Source organism: Phaseolus vulgaris, chromosome 6, assembly GCF_051622355.1.
Source record: "Phaseolus vulgaris cultivar YP4 chromosome 6, ASM5162235v1, whole genome shotgun sequence".
Classification (NCBI taxonomy): domain Eukaryota; kingdom Viridiplantae; phylum Streptophyta; class Magnoliopsida; order Fabales; family Fabaceae; genus Phaseolus; species Phaseolus vulgaris.
The window spans coordinates 24481597-24505955 of NC_143503.1; the positions used below are offsets into that span (position 1 = coordinate 24481597).

The window sequence follows — 24359 nt, forward strand, 5'->3', positions numbered from 1 at the left end:
ATCCATATTTTAAGAACTAGTTTTTGCATGTTTTCAAGTAATAGTGCTATTTTTGTTATGTTTATATAATTATATTATGTACCAATGTCATTTCTTTCAAAGATTGTAATGTAACATGTAATTTCAATTGTCACTTAATACGATTTTTTCTTTTTTTTTTAAATATCGTGTTATTTAATTCAAAGTGCAGACTTTAGACTTTATAGCCATACAATTAAATATGAGAAAAACTGATTCTACATCCACTAACTCCACATATAAATTTATGAATGATTTCCTAAATGCATGACACCTAATCCTTAAATAATAGGTGATTTCTTAAATACATGACACATTTATATGTGAATGATTTCCTAAATGCATGACACCTAATTCTTAAATAATAGGTGATTTCTTAAATACATGACACATAATCCCTAAATAATAGGTAAGTGCTATGAAAAACACAATTAATTGCTAACAAATACTACTCATTATTATTATTATTATTATTATTGCAATTGCAATTGCAATTTTCTGCAGGGTAGTGATATTAAATTATAGTTTCAAGGGTAATGTGTCTATAGGTCTTTTAATATAGTTTAGTATATTAGTAAAATTTACTGAGTTGAGTTTATAAAAACAGTTTGCATAGACATTTTAGTTTAATAAATGATCGTTTAAGAAGTGCTTTAATCCATACTTGCACTTTTGCACTTGTTTACACTAATTCAATAAGGTAGGAGGTAATTTGAAAATATCATTGGAGCTAACAACTTCTCAACTTTTTTTATTGTATACTCAAAATAGAGGCTTGTGTGAGTAAAAAGAGTGAGCTTTAAGTAAAAAACTTTTTGCCTCCTATCATTAGAGTGGAAATTAGTAATTGTTCCAGATTGTAACAAAGACCTCTACAATTGATTACCACACTTTTTTGTGAATTGGTATTAATTATCAAAGTAAGGATTTTAACAATTATATATATATATATATATTAATTTTATCCTACTCTATTATTGATTTTTATATATCAGGATGGTACGTATAGTATTTATAGGCTTATAGACAAATACTGAAGAACTATTGTGGGAATGAAGTGAGTCTTCAGGACATGGATATTCCCTACAACCAATAAACTTAAAAAAAAAGAATTAGAAGATAATATGTTCTTTTAATAGTTTTTGTAAGAAACTAGACCAATAGGAAATATTTTGGGGTCTTAAAATTTACTAAATTAAAAATATTGATTTTATATATATATATATATATATATATATATATATATATATGTATGTATTAATTTATGTATACGTAAACAGAATGTGGGTTCACATGTCACTGTCCTTAGGTTTGAGGGAAAAGGTTTGTAACAAGATTGAGATTTTACATGAAGGATAATTTAGAAAAAAAAATGTACTTTTAACTATAAATTTTTTACAAATATACTTTTAACCATGTTTAGTTTTCAAAAGAAATTTAACCTCTTGCCTTGAGTAAAAGATTAGGATCAATTAAAAAAATATAGTTTTCTCACCAATAATAAAACAAGTTTTTGCTCCACGATCAAAACAGCTTTATTTGTCAAAAACAAAACATCTTAAATCACACAATTATACTTAAAAATTTAAAATTATTTTCTTAAATCCAAATTTATCCATCCACTATAATTATATATGTAAAATTAAATATTAAATTTAAATATAAAATAACATTTTTAGTAAATTTAAATATAAAAAAATTTCAATTTTAATGCTCTGATTTTAAGTTAATCTTATACATCTACACTAAATATGATTGAAGATCATTTAAAAGATTTACTTTATTTTAGGAAATCAAGAACATTAAATGAGTTTAACAGTATAAAATTAAGCATGTATAAACAAAATTACCTAATCTTACATTGATTAAATATATTAGTTCAATTCATTTAATATTCCTGAGTTCATACCACAGATATTTTTCTAAATTATGCAGTACCCTTAATTACATTTATTGAGAATGATGTTTAAGTTTAATCATAATCATATTCTTTAGAATAATAACACTAATTAGGATTTAGATGAAATAAATAATAGATTTAATTAAGATTATTTGTTTATACTTAAGTCCAGAAATAATTCATAGACTCTCAATGGTTGATTAGCAGAACAAAAGTTAAGATCTGGCATATTAAGGGAAGCTATTTATCTTGGGACGGTCATGTTCATTTAAAATTTCATCCACAAATGCCATTTTCCGAGTGTCACAAACATACAACTAATAAACCTATTAGCACATGCTTATGAAAGCTAAAGTTAAGTAGTTCGTAGACAGAATAAAAAACTAGAAACACCTTGAACAAGTCCTGGTTGAGAATCAACGTATACATTTATAGAGGAAGTTCACCGCTGTCAGCAATCACAACCTTGCTCTTGGGAGTGCCACTTTGCCTTCCTTCCGCTTCAACCTTGTAAACAACATCCATTCCAGAAATAACTTTACCAAAAACAACATGCTTTCCGTCCAACCTATCAAATACATATATACATTAATAGTTAGTAATTTCTTAATGCATGGCAACCACGTAAATCACCAATGAACAGATTGATGTATGTCATAAGATTGTAGCAGAATCAAAGTATTATGCACACTTCAAATATGAAATATACAACATAAGATTTGATATTTGTTTTCTTCTGCGAATTTATTGATCTAGATTAAATTACCAGCTAGTTGTCACAGTTGTGATGAAAAATTGTGAACCGTTGGTATCAGGACCTGCGTTTGCCATTGACAGAAATCCTGTTCATACAAAAAAATAACAAAAAAGCTTTAATGCCATCATAGGTTCATTTGAATTTATGTTTTAACAAACAACTATAATAATAAAAGAATATTACCTGGTCCAGTATGCTTTAACTTGAAGTTCTCATCAGGAAACTTCTCTCCGTAAATTGATTCTCCGCCCATTCCATTGCCATGTGTAAAATCACCTCCTTGGATCATAAAGCTAGGAATAATTCTGTGGAATGAGCTACCTTTGTAATGGAGAGGCTTTCCACTTTTACCAATTCCCTTTTCACCTAATAATTTGGACAAAATGTAAAATTAATATAAAATATGTTTTAATTTGTAAGATGAACATGTGCACATTATAAATCCAAGCAGTGATATCATTATCTTATATCATTAAGAAGGAGAGAGGAAATGTTATTAGACTCAGATATCAGTGAAAAGAACCACGAGAATAAAAAACAATCCACCTTCACTCTAAGAACTCAACTATATCTTCCTAATAAATGTGTCCTCCATTTGTTCTAATGAGTAGAGCAGTTTAATCACAGGTCGATTGTTACTCATTAGTTCTTACATTGAATGAATCTATTTATTCTAACACAACTGAAATATGAAACTTTAAAAAAAAAGGATAGAAACAAGTTCTATAGCTATTATATAAATCAATACACAGAAGCAGCAGAAACAAGCTCACCTGTGCAAAGAGCTCGGAAGTTTTCTGCAGAAACGAAAATAAAAACAAGGCTTCAGTTAACATTAAATGATACTTGATAAGAATCAAAATGCAGAGAATTTAATAACTCAACCTGCAGTTTTTGGAACTGCCTTCCCGTAAAGACCGATTTCAATACGACCTGGAAAGTCAATCATCATAGCATAAATACCAATGGTCAAAATTTCATACTCAAATTTCTGGGGAAAAGGAATGATGAAACATCAACTCAGCGTTATCAATGACAGATAGTGGAAGGAAAAAATTGAAAATAACATTATGTTGCTGACATAGCGTGCCTCCCTTTATGGCGGTTGGCAAAAAATCTGCCATGGCAACCACGGTGCCTTCATTTAACAACAGTGCACTAACGTATCTATATCATTTATAGTATAAGTGGATTGTGACCCCAGCTGAATTTTACTTGTAATTTGAGTTGCCGTTCTGGGGAGGATTTTACCTAACCACTCCCCAGCCTAAGGGCTAATCTTACAGCTTTAGCTATAAGGATACCTGATCAAGGACAAAAAAAATATACCTCTAACAAACAACAAAGTTCTCCCAAAACTCTACCAACTAAGTTTACACACATAGGGAATGCTGATCATTTAGAATTGTACAAGGATTAATTATTAAGCAAAAAATCGACACACACTCCCAGTTCCACTTACATCACCAAAACATCCAAAATCACTTCCACAAACCATATATCAATCAAACTCATTTAACCAATATTTTACCTATCATGAATCACTATTCCTTCATTATAGGTAGATTGTTGGTTAAATAAGTTTGTTTAATATTTGCTCATGGGAAATGATTTGTGTTAAAGTGCGTGTGAAACATTACTCAATTATAATTTTAGAAGGTATCTTTAGTCATCTATCATCTCATTTCACTTTGAATCAAATCAATGAGAGTAAAACATAGACACAACACATAGATTAAATAAAAGGCATAAAAAGAATTAAGGTTAGAGACCTGCAGCTTTTCCATCGATCTCAACATCAAAGAAAACCTTGTTGGTGACTTCCTTCAATTCCTCCTTTGATTTCTTCGCCTGTGAATGCAAAATGAAAAATGAAAAAGGGAAGCAGAATTGAAATTTGTACCAAACTCAATAGCAATTCATATATTTCTATGGCATGGAACTTGATTTATATTGAGATGATATAGTGATTGATTTTCCCCCTCATAATCTCGATCTCAAGCTCAAATGTTAACCCATTCCCTTGATCCTAGAGAAATCGGAGTACATCTAAGTTTGAATACGCAAATTGAGACCTGAATGAGAGCTAGGGTTCCAAAGAGAAGCAGCGTACAGAACAGCAACGACGTCGTTTTCGCCATCTGTGATCTCCGTTTCGCCGCTAAGACTGGGATAGTGAGTGAAGTAATGAAGATGTCGGAGATTGTCACTTTATAAGAGGATTTTGTCATCTCAGCCAATCGGCATTTGACACGTAAGCATTTATTTGAACTTGTTTGATCTAATTGGTTATCTAACTGGGCCTTGTTTTTCAACTTTAGGCCTTCAATAATTCTAGGCCTTTTCTTTATTCTAACTGCACTTCCATATTAACACAAAAAGATAAAAAAAAAAGTTGTTTCTCCCTATAACATATCACTTTAAACATGCACTCAACATAAAATTTAAAACTCAACATTACTCTAACGGATGTGGAAATCTGGAAGTAGTTGTTATATACTCCTATTTTAGATATCTAGAAGGTCATTTTCGTGTTTCATTGAAGCTTCTGGATGACCATAACCGAAAGTTAGTCATGAGTTCTGAATTTTCATATTTTGAATGGTGTGTTGTAAATGATGTTGAAGATCAGGATCCGAAACTCATTTATGTTTGTTTATGGATCTTGACATCTGAAATGTCATTTATTGCAATCCAGATAAGCTTTCGGATGATCAAATCAAAAATGTAATTTGTCTATTTGAAACTTTGTAATTTGAATTGCGAATATGAATATTAAAGGATAAAGTATTTTAAATCATTAAGGAGAAAACAAATCTTGTTTCGAAAAAAAAAATAAATCCAAAATGCTAAACTTGAAAGTTAATATATATATTTCTAAAAATTTATTTTGGTAATTTTGTGTTTGAAAAATGTATTTCATATATTATTTTTATTCAAGAAAACTCATTCTTGTAAACTGTTATCGAAAGTCTGTTTTAAAAAATATATATATTCTAGAAAGTTCATTTCTATTTTTTTTTTATGTATTTTATATGTTTTGGAAAAGCATATTCCAAAAATTTATTTTAAAATCCTATTTCAAAAGTCATGTTCTGGAAATTTCAAAAAAGAGAATAGATAATCCAGAAATCAAGTCTATGAAAGGAAAAATATCATTGTAAAAATTATGATAGTGCAATTAGAAATTATGGGGTTGCAGAAAAGGAAAGCTTATTCTATTCGGCACCTTATTACCCCATTCCCGTAGTTTCTTCTAACACCAGTACAGTTTCTTCTAGCACCCTATAGTCATAGTGTATTTACTACAATACCCTTGTTCATTAATGCGAAATCTTATTCCTTTCAAAACATGTTGAAGACCTTCCAACTTAGGTATTTTAGATAGGTTTCAGAATAGTTGGGATTTGTTATTTTGGGAAGCTTAAAATTATTGTTCTCTAATGCATTTTTTTTTATTGACAATATATATGTTCTTTTTTTTCTTCGTCCTTTTTACTTTTTAATTATTTAAGAAGACTCTAAAAAGGGAGATCATGTCCAAATTTAATCACTTTTTTAGATAAAGTTTAATATTGAAGCTTAAAGCTAAATAATAAGATTGAGAATGCGTGTAAGCAATTATGTAATTATTTAGCATAAAAAATAATTTTTACGTTCATATTTGTGTCTTAAAGCTGGATCCATTTGCAACATTATTTAGATATTGAATTTGCATACTAAATACCAAAATTGATAGACTTACATTTTATAGGTTCACTTCTTTTATTTCAGTTGGGCTTTCCAACCCGAGGTAAGTCCTCTCCACACTCCCATATTCTCATACTCACCCCCCTTGTACCATCTTTGGTTATTTCTTTTTAATTGACTTCAAACACTCCTTCCGTTCCATGTACCATTGTGAATATGTAAAATTAGCTATTTATCTTTGTTTGTAATCCATTACCACATCTTAACTTAAGTAAAGATCTCAATACTATTCACTCTATCATTCTTAATAAAAATTTGGTTTTCTTGTTTCTAAATCTTTCCTACCACTGCTGTATAACCCCAAACCCCAATCACCTTATTTGACGCCCAACATATACAAAATTGTATAAAGTGATTTCTAGCTTCACCATGATCTAACTATTACTCATACTCCATGTCATCCAAGAAATTTTGCATTTAAATTTGTTTTCTCTTCGATTTTGCACATCACACACAACTTACTTTCCAAAGACATTTCTCTACCCTTCAGGTTGACTCTCATAAGTAACCTATCTATTAGCACCCTCCAAGCTACTATATGAGTCGAAGGTAAGACATTTGTGGTCCAAAACTGTTCAAATAAAGGTCTATATTCCCTGTCTATGTCATTTCTTAACAACCTATAAGCAGATATAACCGTATACTCTAGCTTTTCGTCTTCCTTCCAAACCCACAAGTCCTTTCTTTCTTTGATAAAAATTTGCTTTCTAAGTTTTGCATAAGATGCCTTTTCTCTCTCAATTCCCATTTAAATAACGATCTTCTCCATACTAGTTTTCAACTCCATTGATTATGACTCCAACATCCTGCCTGACAGAGGAAAAACGTTTTAAGTATCGTTATTGAAAAGAGTCTTGGGAATCTCTCGCTTAATGTACCTCCTTCATTCCATTTATCTTCCCAAAACCTTATCCTCTTTCCATCGCCTAGAACTCAATTCACTTTATCTTCAAAGTTATTTCCCCACTCAGCCAAATTCTAGATTTTCTTCCAATCTCTCCACCACTTAATTTCTCTCCTACTCCTTATATTCCTTATAAGGTCTCTCCGTCTACCATACTTAGACTTTAGGATTTCTTTTCACATTCCTCCTAAATTCTCCATATCCATTTACCTAGTAGACCATTATTAAATAATATCTTTTAACCCTACACCTCCTTCTTCTTTTGCATCACATAGTTTCTTCCAAACAACTCAAGCTATTTTTCTCTCTTCCTTCCTTTATCCCCGTAAGAATGTTCTCTTTATACTCTTAGTTGTATTCACAACCAATACAGACATCTTATGAAAAGACATATAAAATAGTAAGAGAGAAGATAATAGAGATCTAAACAAACAAATTCTTCCTGCCATAAAGAGAAATTTACATTTCATATGTCCGATTCACATAACTTTATTAACTTGAGGTGAACTCAAATTCTCTAATTAATTTAAATAGTTAAGGTTAAACATCTCAGTATATCTCAGTATTTTGATCTATTTGATGATAATATGATTTTTAAAACACCACATGTAATTGTAAACCGTATTGTCCATTAATGTAATTTAATTTCTCACAAATCTCAAATAACTACAAACTGTAGAAAATTTATTTAAATACCTATATGCAACATCGTTACTATTTCCCACTACTTTAAATAATAATTTTAAATGAACCATTGTACTATTAACAACGTAAAATGTTCCAAATGTTTTCAGGAAAACATTGTTTGTTCACACATCCATTGTTTCACATTGAGATTGTAGGGTTTTTTTTTTCTACGGGCATGGTGTATTATTCCAAATTAGTATAACTTATATTAAAAAATAGATTTTAAATTTAACTTTATAAAATTAGTTTCTATTTGATAATGGTCTGAATGATTTGATAAATTTAATAATCTTTCTATGATAAATATTTTATAATTCTGATTTATATGAAGAAGATATAAAAAATTATTTTAAATCTAACTTAACTTTAACCAGTTATAATACTTATATATTATAAAATATTGCTATCGTAGAAGATTCTAAAATAAATAAAATTTGTTAAAACATGATTTCCAACAATTAAAATCACTCAACTCATTATATTATAAAACTAGACTTCCTCCCCCACCAAAATGTATGGCCGGAATAAACTGGATTCCATTTGATCTAATTGGACCTTATTATATTCAAATGCTGCAATGAAATACGTGCAAAAGTAAAAGACCACCTGCTATTACTTTTTTTCCTTTTTCTTTTTACAACTTTCTATGTTCAAATTATTTTACTTCCCAATAATTCAAATAGAATCTAATTCATTCATTACAGGGACAAATTTCTTTCAATTTTTTTTATTAACAAAACTTCATAAATTTGCTTAAGGGAAACAACCTTCTTACTACTTTAATTCAGTGTATAGTTACCATTGATATATGCAAATACTTACTACTTTTGCAATATGCAAAATATGCCACTTTCTAAATTTATTCTTATTGCTTCCAAAAAATTCCCAGTATCAGAAAAAAATAAAGATTTTCCCCAAAATATATGAACACCGAAAGCAAACCACTTTACTTGAGGAATATCAACAGATAAAGAGTAGGTTGAAATCATTATTTAATATTCATATATTAGTAATTAAATAGAAAAATGAAGTTCCCATCTCACTTTCACTCGTTATAACCAATAAGAACTTCTCTTTGGTAAGCTTATGCAACCTTAGCAATTGCACTTTATAAGTCCAATGAATTCAATTGAGTCACTCCATGATTTTCAGAGAAATTTCTTCTACAACCAACTATCATACCATGCTTTCATGTTGCTCGCAAGAAGAGAAGTTCAAATAATCATATATTTTATTTTTATTCTTTTTAGGTTATTATCTATGTTTTGAATCAGGTTGAAGAATGGAAGAAGAATCTCATGAAGAGGAAACCAACCATGAAGGTTCAAATTATGATATCAGAAGCTCTTATCATACACAAGCTCATCAATGGCTGCCTCATGGGAGGGTGTCCTTTTGCTGAGCTTCTTCATTCTTTTCTCTCCATTTTCTCATTATTGTGTATTTCTTTTCATAAGTTTTCACTTCATAACTTAAGATGTTGGAATGTGAGCATTCCATTTTTCTTCTCAATGGTAAAGACAAGTTTCAAGTGTTTTTCATTCTCTTCTCCACCCACAATTTACTTTCACTTCATAATCTTAAATTATCTTTAATCTCAAATTTTAATAAATATAAAATTATTTAATACACAAAAATATCCTCTTACTTTTCCATTAACATGAGTATTCCAACTTCAATTTTGTTGAAAAATATTAAAAGTAATAACCTTTTTAAGTTTAATTTGCTTTATTTGAACCTTTCAGAGTTGCTCGTAACACATAAGTGGAACTAAGAGGTTGTTTGGCAACAAAACCTATAACCTAACAAGTAAAAATAAATCAAAGTTATATTGCAAAAACAATATGAACATATGTGTGGCATTCATATTAATTATATCATGAACGTACAAACTCTTACCCCAAAAAAAAAAAATTAAGGAACGTTGACTAAAATTAAATTAGTAACAGGTTACAAATTTAATTAATTTTAGAAAATTTGCATGTTGTGTGTGCAGTTTCGAAATCATTTTTGGTCCATCAGAGCATCTTTTTAGCATGTTGAAATTGAAATAATATTGCGTTCTCAGTTAAGCCTCCACGATCAGATTCCATTCTTATTAATTTCAAATTTCTACTTGTCGGTTGAATGTAGTCTCAACACGCTACATTAATCCATTTTCTCTTCTTCCAGATCTTACACAATCGTTTTTAATTACAATAATTACTGTATTAATAAGATGTAATCTTTTAATTACAATAATTACTATATTCGTAGGTTATATCAATAACACGCAAAGAGGGATCATTCCGATTATTTAAAGCATCTTCTGAAGATAAGAGTAACAAGAAACCGTAAAAAATCAAATTTAATAAATTGAAGTTTCCATTCACTTCTATATACTATTATTATTATTAGTTTATATATATATATTTAAATATAAAGAAATTTAAATTGATTCATCTAATCATAACATAAATTAATTCAATTTTCAAATATTTAAAATTTTTAAAATTTTTGATATTTCTCGTCCAATCACTACATAAAATTTATTTTAAACATGTTCTAATGTTTCAACCAATCTCTTAAATAGGTGTGCACGATATATACGGTATAATTTTTTTTATAAAAAATTGAATATCTTACATTAATTAAAAATTAAAATATTTTATAATATATAAGTAGTATAAATTTTATGTTATAAATTGATTTTATAAGATTGAATTAAATTTAAAATTTATTTTAAAAAAAAATATCAAAATTATTTAAAATTTAATTATAATAATAATTTATTAGACTTATAACTACTAGGAATTTCTTATAAATATATAGTTTAACACACGAGTTTAACTTCGTGAACATAGTTACTTCGTCAACATAGTTACCGTCTCAAAATAATTCAGAATAATTAAAGAATGTGTTGGATATTTAATAAACAAGAAAAAGAGGTACCAAAGAAAATTGATATGAGGAGATATTAATATAATTTACGCTATTGCTATTTATGAAAACGCAGAAGAAGTTCATCATAAACTAACCAACTAGGAAATTGTCATTGATTATCCCATGCTAAACCGCACCAACCCAATTGTTTGCTCCTTCATGGTCTCTGCTTTAGTGGAGAAATGAGGGTAGCAGCTAAAGAAGAAGAAGGAGAAGATGCAGAAGCATAAGAATGAGGTCATGAATGATTCTTCTTCCACTCCTCAACCTGATTCAAAAGTTAGATGATAAAACGGAGAATAATAACAATGAAATAAATAGTTATTTGAACCTCTCTTATTGTGAGCAACATGAAAGCATGGAATGATACTTGGTTATAAAAAACATCTCTCTGAACATAACGGAGAGATTCTAATGAATTCATTGTGCTTGCAAAATGTAATATCTGAGGTTCATAAGCTTAGATTTTATATCTGTGTGTCAGCCACAACCACAAGTCTCAATTTTTTTTTTCTTTTAATGTGAATGCTAGTTGTATATAAAGAAGTCTTAGAGTTCAAACTTAGATAAAGCTTATTATTTTATTTAAATAATAATACCAAATATTGAATAATGCTACCCTTTTCAACTATTGGTGTATTTGGTCGACATGTTCTTATATTTTCTTTATTTTTTTCAATTACTTTATCTGTTATCTTTTTAATATTTTTGTCTTCATTTCTCTTTTTCTTAAACAATGATGAATACAATTCTCCTTCAATCACTCTAATCTTTTATACACGTATATAAAGATTATAGATAATGAATTAAAAAAAATGAAGATGAATAAATAATGATAAAAAGACCAAACAAAAACTCAAGAAACAAAAAATAAACTCATCATAATCAGATTTTTTTTTTGTTGCATAATTTACACTGGGAGGATCCAATTTGGAGTTGACGGTTAAGATGGAGGAGAGTCAAGTTTGTTTGGGAAGGAGTACAGGACGAAGATATGGTTAGCAAAATTTATATATATATATATATATATATATATGTTTAATAGAGGGCTACATGACAGACAGGTTTGGGGTGGGAACAATTCAGGGAAATTTTCTGTGAGATCAACATATGAGTGTCAAGTTGTGCGAAATCCAGGTGAGAACCATGATCTGTTCAATTTGATTTGGCGAGTTAAAGCTTTTCCTAATGTTCGCTTTACTGCGTGGAGGATTATCTTGAATAAAATACCAACAAGGTTTAGTCTGATCAGGCGAGAGGTGGTCGTTAATTCTATTACGTGTGAGATGTGTCAAGGTTTGGAAGAGACAACTCAACACCTTTTCTTAGAGTGTTCAGTCGCTCAAAGAGTATGGTAAATGTGCTATAGATGGATAGGTATCCTGTTCGTTCAAAATAAGGATCTGAAGTCTCACTGTTGTTGGTGTTTTAGTTTAAAGAAACTCTTGTTTTGTTGTTGGTGTTTTAGTTTAAAGAAACTCTTGTTTTGAGGATATAGTCTTCTTGGCTTAGTACCTATTTTAAGTGTATATTGTTTCTAGTTCTTGGTAGACAACTTTAAAAAGAGAAGTGATATTTGTTCTAGTTCTAGATGGGTATCATGCCTTTATCTGTAAACGGATTGGGAAGTATCTCTTTTTAATTAATTAATTTTTTGTTGATAAAAAAACAAAATTATAAATTTAATTCCTGACATTATTTTATTATTGGATAATAAAAGTCAAAAAGAAGAACAAAAACACTTTCATTATGAGAATGTGGGCACAAAAATTTATTTTCTTGGGAAAACTTTGAAACAAACATAGCTTTTGGTTGGATGACACAAACGTTATTTACACTCTATTATGGTGTTCTCCTTTTCATGCAAGAGTTTGTAATCATTATCGACTTCATTTTCATTATTTATTTTCTGACTTAAATTACCCAAGTACTTGACTTTATATTTAACTAATAAAAGCAGTTAAAACATTAAAGGACAAGTGAATCCCCAAGTAATAAAAAAAAAATCCCCAAGTAAATATTTTTTTTTAAAATATTACACAAATAAATTTTCCATATTTGCTTACGGAATTAATAGGCTCATTTCTTATTCATAGGAAAAAGTCAAATTTTGACATGGGAACAGTAGTAATTTTAAGGAAGACCACTATTTTCTAGTTCGAATTAAGCTTTATGGAGATTAAATTCCATGTGTAAAAAGTAAACGAGTTTATTTATGTAAATATAAAATTTGAGATTTTTTTTATAATATTTAAAAAATAAGTGTAAGTGAGAAAAAAAAAGGACAATTTAATTTGTGTTTTCTTTATCTTACTTTTTTAAAAAAATTGTTATATTCCAATAATACTCTTTATGTGTATTTAATTTTATGATTCTATACATTCGTTTCAGAAATCATACGAGACTGTATAAAAAAGTGCTTTTGAAAATAAATTGTGTGTTATAAAATTTACTTCATATCAAAATCATATTCAAAATCTATACTAGGTGAATGATCATTAAAATCTTAAATAAAATAGTATTAATAATTTTTTTTAAAATGTCATTTTTATAACTATATTAATAAAGAGAAAAAGATAGATGAGAAATAGGAGAATTGAAAGAGGAAAAAAAGATATAAAGTAAAAATAGTGACAAAAAGAGAGGCAGTAGGAAACAAAAGAGAGCACTGAGGGAAAAAAGAGGAGAGAGACGGAAAACATGAGAGAAAGAGAAAAAGAGAGAATTTTAATTTCTTTAAATATAGTAAGTATATATTTCCTTATAAAACATTTTATATTACCGAAAAACTAATTCTTTTTAGAAATCTCTTTTAAACATAATTTTAGAAAATATTTTCTTTTAATTCATCTTACTGATATCAAATATTAAGTTAAATATATTTTGTTATTGTACACTTTCATAAAAAAAATTATTTAGATTTTGTAAAGTCATTTTAAGACATCTAATTACTGAAAATATATTAAACCCTAAAATATGTAACCGCTTTGTAAATTATTAATTTGTATCATGAAAAAATATTATTTTTAATGAAATATTAACCTTTTATTTTCTTTAGAAAGTGTAATTTGCTTTTGTAAATATCCTAGTTACTCATTAACCAGTTTTTTGTGCTCATACTATGGTATATAAATAAGATGGGAACTTTGTTAACCGAATTATGAATTATTTATTCATTTTGTCTATATTGCATACCAACATCCATTGCTCTTGTTTTTTTTTAATTCTACGTCAACTAAAGATTATAACGTTTCATAATATATAAATAGATGTGAATTTCACCTTATGAGGTTGAGTTAGAGTTAAAGTTCACTTCTTAGTATCGTATCATAATCATTTCAAATTTATCATAGCTAGCGATTGTTGGTTAGACTTATCAGGTCATTCGCTATCGGGCTGTTATCGAACCATTCATAATATATAGTCTCATGTACGAGTTGATAACCTCGACAATCAACTAGAAATTAAAACATTTCATAATATATAAATGGATGTAAAACTTATCTTAAACCAATTTTATGAAGTTGAATTAAATTTAAAGTTGAATTAACCGGTGGAACATGTTATAGAGTTCATTAAGTCCAATAGTTCCAATCAAATCATAATACTTAACTGCAAAGTAATTAAGTTCTTAATTAGTTATAATTTTTATCTGATAATAAAGACTCAATCTAAATCTAACAATAGACACATGTGCAGCATTTTGTGTTTTCTTACAATCTCTGAAGATGCTATTCTTTGTGATAAAATGTCTTTGTGCTCTATCTGATGTTGCAGAAATACTGAAGAAAGATTCCCAGTTGCATGTCTTTTACACTGTTAGCTCTTTGTTCCTTGAAATTGCCAAAGATGCTTTCTGCTTCTTTTGATCTCATCACAAAGGTTAGTCATGATATGTTAACACACTAAAATATATACACTTCATATACTAATAAACTAATATTTTAATCATATTTTATTTATTTTTAATTTAAAATATTATTATATTATTATAATGATTTATCAAGCGTATATATTTTACAGCGAAAAATTTGACAGCCTATTTCTCCACACCTTATTCAGGGTGGTCCTTTTAAATTTGATTAAATATATATTGCATGCATTTATTTACTAACTAATCTTATATAAACATGAAAAAAAAGTACCTTGTTGAGTAGAAATATGACCCATTATTCCCCAATGCAATATTATATTGAAATAATATAAAATAAAATCCAAGTATATAGATTAGTGAAAGTGTCGACGCAGAGAGGGTGACAAATTGAATCAACTTTTTTTTAGTTTTATAATCACTTTCTAAATATTGAATTTTGTTGAAATTATACTTTCTCTGTTCAAGCTGCAAAGTTTAGATCACTTTAAAGCAGAGCATTCAATTAAGTTTTCTTATTTGTGATAAGAAATGTATTTTATAAGTTTTAAGTGATTTGTTATATTTTTAATTTTCACTAATATTATTTAATATTTAAAATTGATATTTTTTTAATTGATTTTAAGTATCTCAAGTGGGTATTTGTTTATTTTTTGATAAAATTTTCGGTAGTTTTATTAAATTTACCTATAAATGATTAATATGTACTATAACCGACTTTAGATAAAACATTCACTCTTAATAGGAAATGAGATTAACTATCTAAAGAGGTTTATTCAATAAAAAAGTCAAAAATAAATTAGGATATAAGTTTGCACAGTTGATTTATGGTGCATGAAAATATTAGATCGTCCAATAGACATAAGTTGTTTAATTGGTTTATGGTCATGTTTGTTCTCAAAATTTTATCGATTGCCATATTCAAAATTATCATAGAGGTTAAGGCTTGACAATTGTCTAAGTTCAGAAAAACAAACTTACTTGTGTCACATAAGGTTAGACTTTAAGCAAATGTTAGAGAGTTAGGTTCATACTGTCTGATAAGGTCAATATTTGTAGATATCATCTGATAAAGTTGTTTATTGTAGATACCGCTTGATAAAGTCGTTTTTTTAAATACCACTCGATATTGTCGACTTTTGTAGATACCGTCCAATAAGATCAACTTTTGTAGATGTCGTATAATAAAATCAACTTTTGTAGATGTCGTCTGATAAAGTTAACTTTTATAAATATCGTATGATGATATTAGTTTTTGAACATTCTAAACGAGTCGAAGTTGATGTTGAACATAGTCTCCAACTATGTTGGAAGTCGAACTAAACATAATTAATAATTTTATTAATTTAGTTAAGTTGAAAAATTGATAATCATCAATTTTATCAATCCAATCAAAACAAGAAGTGAAGTTGAAAATAGTTAATAATTTTATCAAAACTATCCATACTTGTTTTACTCTTTTTTTTTGTTATTTTATAATCACCTTCTAAGTAGACTTTTGTTGAAATTATAGTTTTTAGGTTAAAGAGAAGAGTGTGTTTAGTGTCTGAAAGTCTATAAAAGAATTGAAACAGTATTCAACATAATCGTGTGAAAAAAAAAATACATATAATCATTGCATAACAATTTCATATACGTTGTCATAAAACTGGAAGTGTTTTTGATAGCGTATATCTATTTCATACAACATATATTCTAACATGGTACTCATCAATCATAGACTGATTAATAAAAAATAAAAGTATTACAAACACAAAAGAGACATAATTTTTAATGTAAAAGGATAAAAATAATGAATCATATGTATCAAATAAACAAAGATGTTACTGCAAATTCACTATTGAGGTCGAATTGTTGAAAAGGATGAATCATCTCTAGTAAACATACTTTTCAAAAATAAATTTGATCAAACAGTAAATAATTTCGAAGCTATAATTAAAAAAATTACAATAATTATTCATCTTCATTTTTCTTTTTAATTTTTTATATAGTAACGAAACTTTCTAATTCTATCCTAACACGACTTCTCTCCATCCATCTAAATAAGTAGAGCATAATTATCTTATATTTAAAACTATTTTGATAATAAAAAAATCCAAAACTCAACACTATCATAATTTCCTTACATATATAATGCTAAAATTTCATGTTGGCCAAAAAATAAGTGTTACTTGAGGTGTACATATATGAAGTCCAACAAATCTTTATAGACAATAATTATTGATGAAAATGATAATAGTAGAATTTTAATCTATACTTATAACATTTGTATAAGTATAGATTAAAATGTGTAAAATGGTCTACTTTTATCTTTAGAAAAATGTATAAATTTTTAGGTTTCAAAAAACACATCCATTTAGTGAACATTAATCCACTAGTAAAAACAAGTTTTTTTTTCTTGAATTTATGATATAAGAGTTTCGTGTATTAACATTAATCTTGAGTTTAACACTTACAAATTGCCTTTTGTGGAATTGTTGCAGAAGCCTTCACATGTTTCAAATGGCAAAAGAAAATTGAAGAAAGTAAAAAGGTCACGGTTTAATAAGACGTGTGGGCATTATACTCAGTTTTTTTATCTGACTACTCTTTTTTTATGACAAGTTTTTTTCTTCTTTTTTACTTTATTTTGGGTTTAATTGTTTTTTCCTTACATTAGTTCATTTTCCTTATTTACTATAATTTTGCAAAATTATATCATACAAAATCACATCATAAAAGTTACTCATAAATTTGAGTAATTTTTTATATCACAAAAAGATATAAAAATCATAATTTTTTATTTATTGAGAGAACTTTAAACTTTTATATCTTTTTATTTAAGTTTATGGTGTTTTTAATTAAATGACGGGATTATTATCTTGATAACAGTTATTATTTTATTCTATCATCTTATTTATTTATCTTCAAATATTAAAAAATATAAGTTTTTGTTATTAATATAAAATAATATTAAAATTAATATAAAAATATATGTAATTTTTATCGTTTTAATTGAGGACGTATATAATAATGAAATCGTCATGTTATTAATGACTTTCACACCACCATCTCCATTTTCAAAAGATAATGATTATGACCATCATTAATATAAATGATATATAGAAATTGTCATGTTTCTCATGACTTTAAGATTATCACCTACCCTTTGAACAACTATTATCATCACTGTTATTGATACTATTATTGATGTAGGTAAAAATAAATAGATGAAGGTAAAAATAAATAGATGTAGGTGAAAATAAATAATTAAAATAAAAATAATTAAGTAAAATAATGAAACAAAATAATACTCATGTAATGGAAAAGATTAAATAACAATAACTCAACTAAAAATTATAAAAATTTAAAATACCTAATAAACAAAAAAAATCAACTAAAAATATATAAATTTACAAAAAATATAATCTTAATTAACTCTAAATAAAAAAAAATCTTATAAACAGTGAATTAAAAAGAAAGTTCTCCTCATTCTAAAAGTCACGATTTTTCCGGTAAAGGATAATCTAATAATATTAATCGGTGCAACATAATAGATTATTTTAATTATTTTTTTCTCAGACACTTGGCTTTGATTTTATTTGCTATTTTTAGGTATGAGAAACAAATTTGACCTTATTTATAGGTAACCATATATTCATTTCCAAGCTTTGACCAAATACAAGCCCAACATAAGAAAATATAATCTAAAAAACTTTTATACTTTTAAAAGTATTTAAAATATTTGAAAGAATTAAGAGGTTGATTTTTTAAAGCATATATTTTAAAGTTAAAAAATTTCATGTTATTTTGGCTTTATTTTAACTATACTTGTAAAACTTCTGACGTTCGCATGTTTTTTTATTTAATTTTATTTTAAACTATAAAAATTACAACGACAAATTAACATTTATTCATATATAATGAAAGTAAAGTCTTGACACTAAAAAAAGTTCAATATATTTTGAATTAGTAAACCCTTTATAATAAGCATAGTTAAAATGTAAAATAGATGATATTGAATTCATGTGAAGATAGTTGTGAGGTAGTAATTGTAAAGTTTGAAGAAACGTCCAAATCTGATAAGTTGAAGCAGTGGTGATTTGAGTTTGTTGCGCATACCTTGTCCACCAAAGTTTGAAGAAGCGTCCAAATGTCATAACTTCAAACAGTGATCACTTGAGTTTCGGTGCGGCATAACTTGTCCACCATGTGTTTGTAAAATTTCTAAAATGAGAGTGTCTCCGCATTTTCTCTGTCATGCAATCATGCATCACCAGACAAAAGTCAAAAAACAAAGCAAAATCGTCATCACCTAAAGTCTCAACATTCGAAACCCTTTCACTTCACCCACGTGTCCTCTACACCTGACTTCTGTGACATTTCATGCAAATGCTATCACCATGTCATGGCTGATGGTAGGGTAGGGTAGAGGGACCCTTCACCACCACGAGAAAAAAGAGAAACAAAAACTAACTAAAAAGACTAAAAGAGCGTCTCAAAATAGGACACCCCGCCTTTCCCACAACTAATTGCATGCACCACTCAACAGCCCCAACAAACAATGCACCAAAACAACTCTTTCTCTTCTTCTACTTCTACTTCTTCTTCGCCATTCTCAATTCGTTTCTTCTTATAACATGGTGCTCCCTTCTAAGGTGGTCTCTTCTAAGCACACTCCTCGTTCCCCGACGTACTTAATTCCCTGTGTTCTAGCTCTCTCTCTCTTCTCCCTCACCGCGCTTCTCCTCTACAAGGTCCTTAATTTCATCCACCCCATTTTTTTTTCTTCCCTGCCCACTTCCCATTTCCCTTTCCTTATTCGTTTTGTAACATTCTTTCGCGCATTCAGTAACTTTGCCTTCTGTGGGTAATTTCGTCGAACAGGTGGATGATGTCGTTTCACGGACCGGCACGGTGGTGGGTCACAACCTTGAACCAACGCCGTGGCACGTTTTCCCTCACAAGCCCTTCGACGAGGAGACTCGCCAGCAGCGTGCGTACAGAATCCTACAGTGCTCCTACTTGACGTGCCGTTATGCCGCCGCAGACGGCGGCGAAGAACGGCTGAAGTTCCCCGGCGGCGGGGGGGAGTGTCCAGATTTTTTCGTGTCGATCCGGAGGGACCTGGAGCCGTGGATGGAGAGCCGGATCACGAAGGGGCACGTGGCGGGGGCTCAGCGGCTTGCGGCATTTAGAGTGGTGATTGTTGACGGGAAGATGTTTGTGGATTGGTACTATGCGTGTGTGCAGAGTAGGGCGATGTTCACTCTGTGGGGATTGTTGCAGCTTCTGAGGCGGTACCCTGGGATGGTGCCTGATGTGGATATGATGTTTGATTGCATGGATAAGCCAACTGTAAACAGGATTGAATACCAAGGAATGCCTGTACCCCTCTTTCGGTATTGCACCACAAAGGAACACTTTGACATCCCTTTTCCGGATTGGTCTTTCTGGGGTTGGTAAGATTTTCAACGGGGTTGCGCCAAAATGCCACCTTTTTCTTGTTGCTTTGTGGGGGTCATTCAATTCAACGCCTTTGATTTTTCATCCACTTGTTTATTGTGTAAGGGGTATTTTTAAAGATATTCTATTCACCTTTACCTTCATGAATATGCTATGGTTGATAAATAATTATATCTATTAACTTTCTCCCAGTTTTATGTGGACTGAAATAATATCTATTGAAAAATAGAAATTTCTTAAATGGATCTGAGTATCTTGAGCTAGTAGTATCTGATTTGGGATACCTCGATTCACACAAAAAAATATCTTTTAGAGGAATGTGCGTTGCACTTTTTGGTTCTTAAAATTTAACGACATGTGCATTGTTATTTGTGTGTGTTTGCAGACAAACTCTGGCAAGGAATGTTTTGTTTCAAGAAATTGGAACTGGGCTAGGACTTATTTGAATAATCTATGTTCCTCTTGTTTTTTCTGTGTAATTCCTGCTGTTGCCTTCTATAATATGAGTGTTACCATAATCACCCATAACTTTAATGTATGTTATGATTTTAATTTTGAAAGATTTATTAGTTAATATATCTTATTTGTGTATTTTAAGAATACAAGTTTTGCCTTTTCTTGCTCCAGAAAGTAGTGGCGAGCTTGTCTTTAAAAAGATAATCTCTTTTCTTTTGCAAATGTTTATAATACTTTTGAAATGCAACAAAATCACTTTTGAGTGAGGGAAAGTGTCAACCGAGAAAGTGAAGATAATCTCTAAAAGAAACAGATCATACCATAGGATTAGCGTAAATTAACTAGTGTGAAGGTGCAAATAGCATGATCATTTTGGTGTGTTTGTTTTGACTTGAACCGTGAATCTGTTGAACATTTGTTGCTCAGGTCAGAGATAAACATAAGACCCTGGAATGAAGAGTTCCCAGATATCAAGCGAGGTTCTCAAGCAGTTAGTTGGAAAAATAAGATACCAAGGGCATACTGGAAGGGAAACCCAGATGTTTCATCTCCTATTCGTACCGAGTTACTAACCTGTAATCATTCTAGGAAGTGGGGAGCACAAATTATGCGTCAGGTTGGATTAACTTGTTTTGCATAATGTGAACCTTAGTTGTGTTTGGTAATTTCAGTTTGCCATGCTTACCATTTTTACCAAATCTGTTGTGTATGTTGATCTGCATTGCAGGATTGGGATGAAGCAGCTAGGGGTGACTTTAAGCAGTCAAGACTTTCAGATCAGTGTACTCACCGGTGAGTATTAAATTGGTCACAATGCACACTAAATACAAATGGATTCTTTTGAACAGTTAATGGTGCACATTGTTGAGTTTCTTCATTTGAACAAGCAAATTTGGTTATATTTGTGTTCCGTTTTGAAAAGTAACATATTTCCTAGGATTTTTTCATATTATGCAGCCGAGTTTTCCCTTTTCGTCACCTCCTTATATGCCTTCTTCCTACAGGTATAAGATCTATGCTGAAGGGTATGCGTGGTCTGTGAGTTTGAAATATATTCTCTCATGTGATTCTGTTGCATTACTTATAGCACCCCAGTATGAAGATTTTTTCAGCCGTGGTCTTATTCCAGAGCAAAACTATTGGCTTGTTGATCCCCTGAAGCTATGTCCATCTATCAAGTATGCTGTAGAATGGGGAAATCAACACCTAGAGGAGGTATTTATTTAATGATTATTGATCCATGAGTACTAATGTAGTGTGCTATACCTTCTCTCCAACTCATTTTTTAAAAAGAAATATTTTCCCCTCCCATATATTTTGTATTCACTGTAAAATTTCAGCCTTTGTATTATGAAAAACTACCTTCAGGACTCTCTGGAACATATAAAAGAACCTACAATTAAAAATCTTAAACAAAATTCATGTCTCCAGCACATGGAGGTTGAGATAAAGAAGGACACGGCACATGCTTAGGATTATATGTTGAGATAAATTATGATTGTCCTTTTTGTGTAGTTAAATTTTCAAATTCAAATTCAAATGGTTGGAAATTGGAATGAATGCTCAATTTAACTGCTCAAAATGAATGTGATAGCTATTCTTTTTTCGTCTGAAAATTACGAAGACCATGATTATTAGGAACGAGGATTGTCTCATACCAGCATAGAGCATGATATTATCATGTTATAAAGAGACGTAAAAATAAATTAATAGACCCTACACAAATAATGAAAGGCCCTACCATAATTATTTGGTGTCTTTTTCTCTCATAACGTGATATTGTCATGCTACTTACCAACATGAAATGATTCAAGTAATGTCAATAGTATTTTGGTACAACAATTACATGTGAGGTTTCTGATACCTTAGTTATTCGACTTGTAAAAATGTTTGTGGGAAATTGTACCCAAATGAATTTGACTAATGATATGGTTGGTTTTGTATTGTTATAGGCAGAGGCTATAGGGAAAAGAGGACAGGATTTTATGGGAAGCTTGACCATGGATCGAATTTATGAATACATGTTCCACCTTATTTCTGAGTACTCAAAACTTCAAGACTTCAAGCCTACTCCACCACCAACTTCCCTGGAAGTTTGTACGGAATCTTTGCTTTGCTATGCTGATGAGAAGCAGAGGACGTTTCTCCGTAAATCAACTACATTCCCTGCACAAACCCCTCCCTGCACTATCAAACCTACCTAGAGTTCTCATCTATAGTTTTCACCACAAAAATACTAAGGATGTGCAATATCCAACAACATGGAATCACGGTTCCTGACATCAAAAGGAATTGCACATTTTTAATTATTGTAAAAATTTAGTGCCTTGTAGGTTATAATTTACAAGATTTAGCTTTAGTAATAGGTCATCCTTTCATTCTTTTTCTGTACTTTCTTTTGTTTCTTTGTCCCCCTTTTTATTTTTTTATAAATTTCTTAATCACAACCAAAATAAGACGAACCAGTCTGAGTGTTGTAAATTGAGTAAAATTTCATCTGAGATTGATTCGCAGTGAATGTTTTCGTGATGTGACTACTAACTTTTCATCATAATGGAAATAGTCATAGGTTCAAGAGATTATTTCAACAACAGACACAATTAGGTAACTAACTAAACAACCACTTTTCATGAATAAAGAAAAACACTTTTCTTGGTGTATTTCAGAGAAGGTATGCCAACATAGAGTAAATGCATAACTGGTCAATTTATTACTAATATTTATTAGAGATAGGTGTAGTTTTTAAGGTTAAATATGTTTTTTTTGTTCTTCTACTTAAGGTGAAATTGATAAAGAAATTATTGAAATAAATATTTACATTTGTTTAGTTAACAAATGAATTCTTAAGCTCACTGTATTATAATATTATAATATTTATGTTAGTAATAAATTAGCATAAATATTTTAATATTCTAATTTGTATTGGAGATAATATTGATAAGAATTCAATCTGATGATGTTTAAGATTTGGACTTTTGGAACGTAAACGAATTTCAATCTAACGAGTATCAAGGAAGTTTAAAAGGTTTAAGATTTAAACTAGGAACGAAAATGAATGTAATGTGAAAATACAGATAAAAAAAACATACTTAACCCTAATTTTTATTAAATACTATATTTTAATAATTCTATATAAAAAATGAATTTTGTTAATCATCAACTATTAAATTATAATTTCATATTATAATTATTGATGTCAAATTGTATTAAAACTGAATTACAATGCAGATTGATAATAATAATGGTAAGAATAATATGTTTCTAATTAAAAAAAAATACTATCTCATTTTTAAATTAGTTAAACCCTTGATCTTTAAAATGCTAGTCATTCTGCATTTGGCATTCTTGTTATGACATTTTCTGGAGTGACGATTATGTGGCACTGTTTGATATTGATAAGTAAATTTTGGATGAGATATTTGGTTGTTGAATTGGTTGAGGGTAGAATGTGGTTTGTTGTTTAAAAAGCAACAAGCTTTTCATTTGATTTTTCATATGCATCATCATATCACAACACTTGCAGGCGTCATGTAAATTTGTGAACTTTAAAATTCTTTAAACATGGTGACTCTAGTGAAGTTCCGTGTAGAATTTTCTTAGAAGCCACTCATGTTTTGAGATTGATGCACACTTTAAAATAATGGAAATT

General features: G+C 29.3%; 2 protein-coding genes across 2 annotated transcripts; one reads left to right on the top strand and one right to left on the bottom strand.

Moving 5' to 3' along the window:
* Positions 1 to 2161: 2161 nt before the first annotated feature.
* On the bottom strand, positions 2162 to 4973 carry ROC7 (rotamase CYP 7). The gene is made up of 7 exons (XM_068639162.2): positions 4751 to 4973; positions 4448 to 4526; positions 3561 to 3608; positions 3449 to 3472; positions 2859 to 3041; positions 2685 to 2760; positions 2162 to 2486 (listed from the first exon to the last, which is right to left on the bottom strand). The coding sequence occupies exons 1-7, from the start codon at positions 4904 to 4906 to the stop codon at positions 2348 to 2350; spliced, it is 705 nt and encodes a 234-aa protein (XP_068495263.2). The 5' UTR covers positions 4907 to 4973; the 3' UTR covers positions 2162 to 2347.
* Positions 4974 to 18798: 13825 nt separating this feature from the next.
* LOC137831471 (O-glucosyltransferase rumi-like protein (DUF821)) lies at positions 18799 to 23223 on the top strand. The gene is made up of 6 exons (XM_068639158.1): positions 18799 to 19545; positions 19676 to 20250; positions 21137 to 21326; positions 21438 to 21502; positions 21715 to 21925; positions 22663 to 23223. The coding sequence occupies exons 1-6, from the start codon at positions 19429 to 19431 to the stop codon at positions 22912 to 22914; spliced, it is 1410 nt and encodes a 469-aa protein (XP_068495259.1). The 5' UTR covers positions 18799 to 19428; the 3' UTR covers positions 22915 to 23223.
* Positions 23224 to 24359: the final 1136 nt, after the last annotated feature.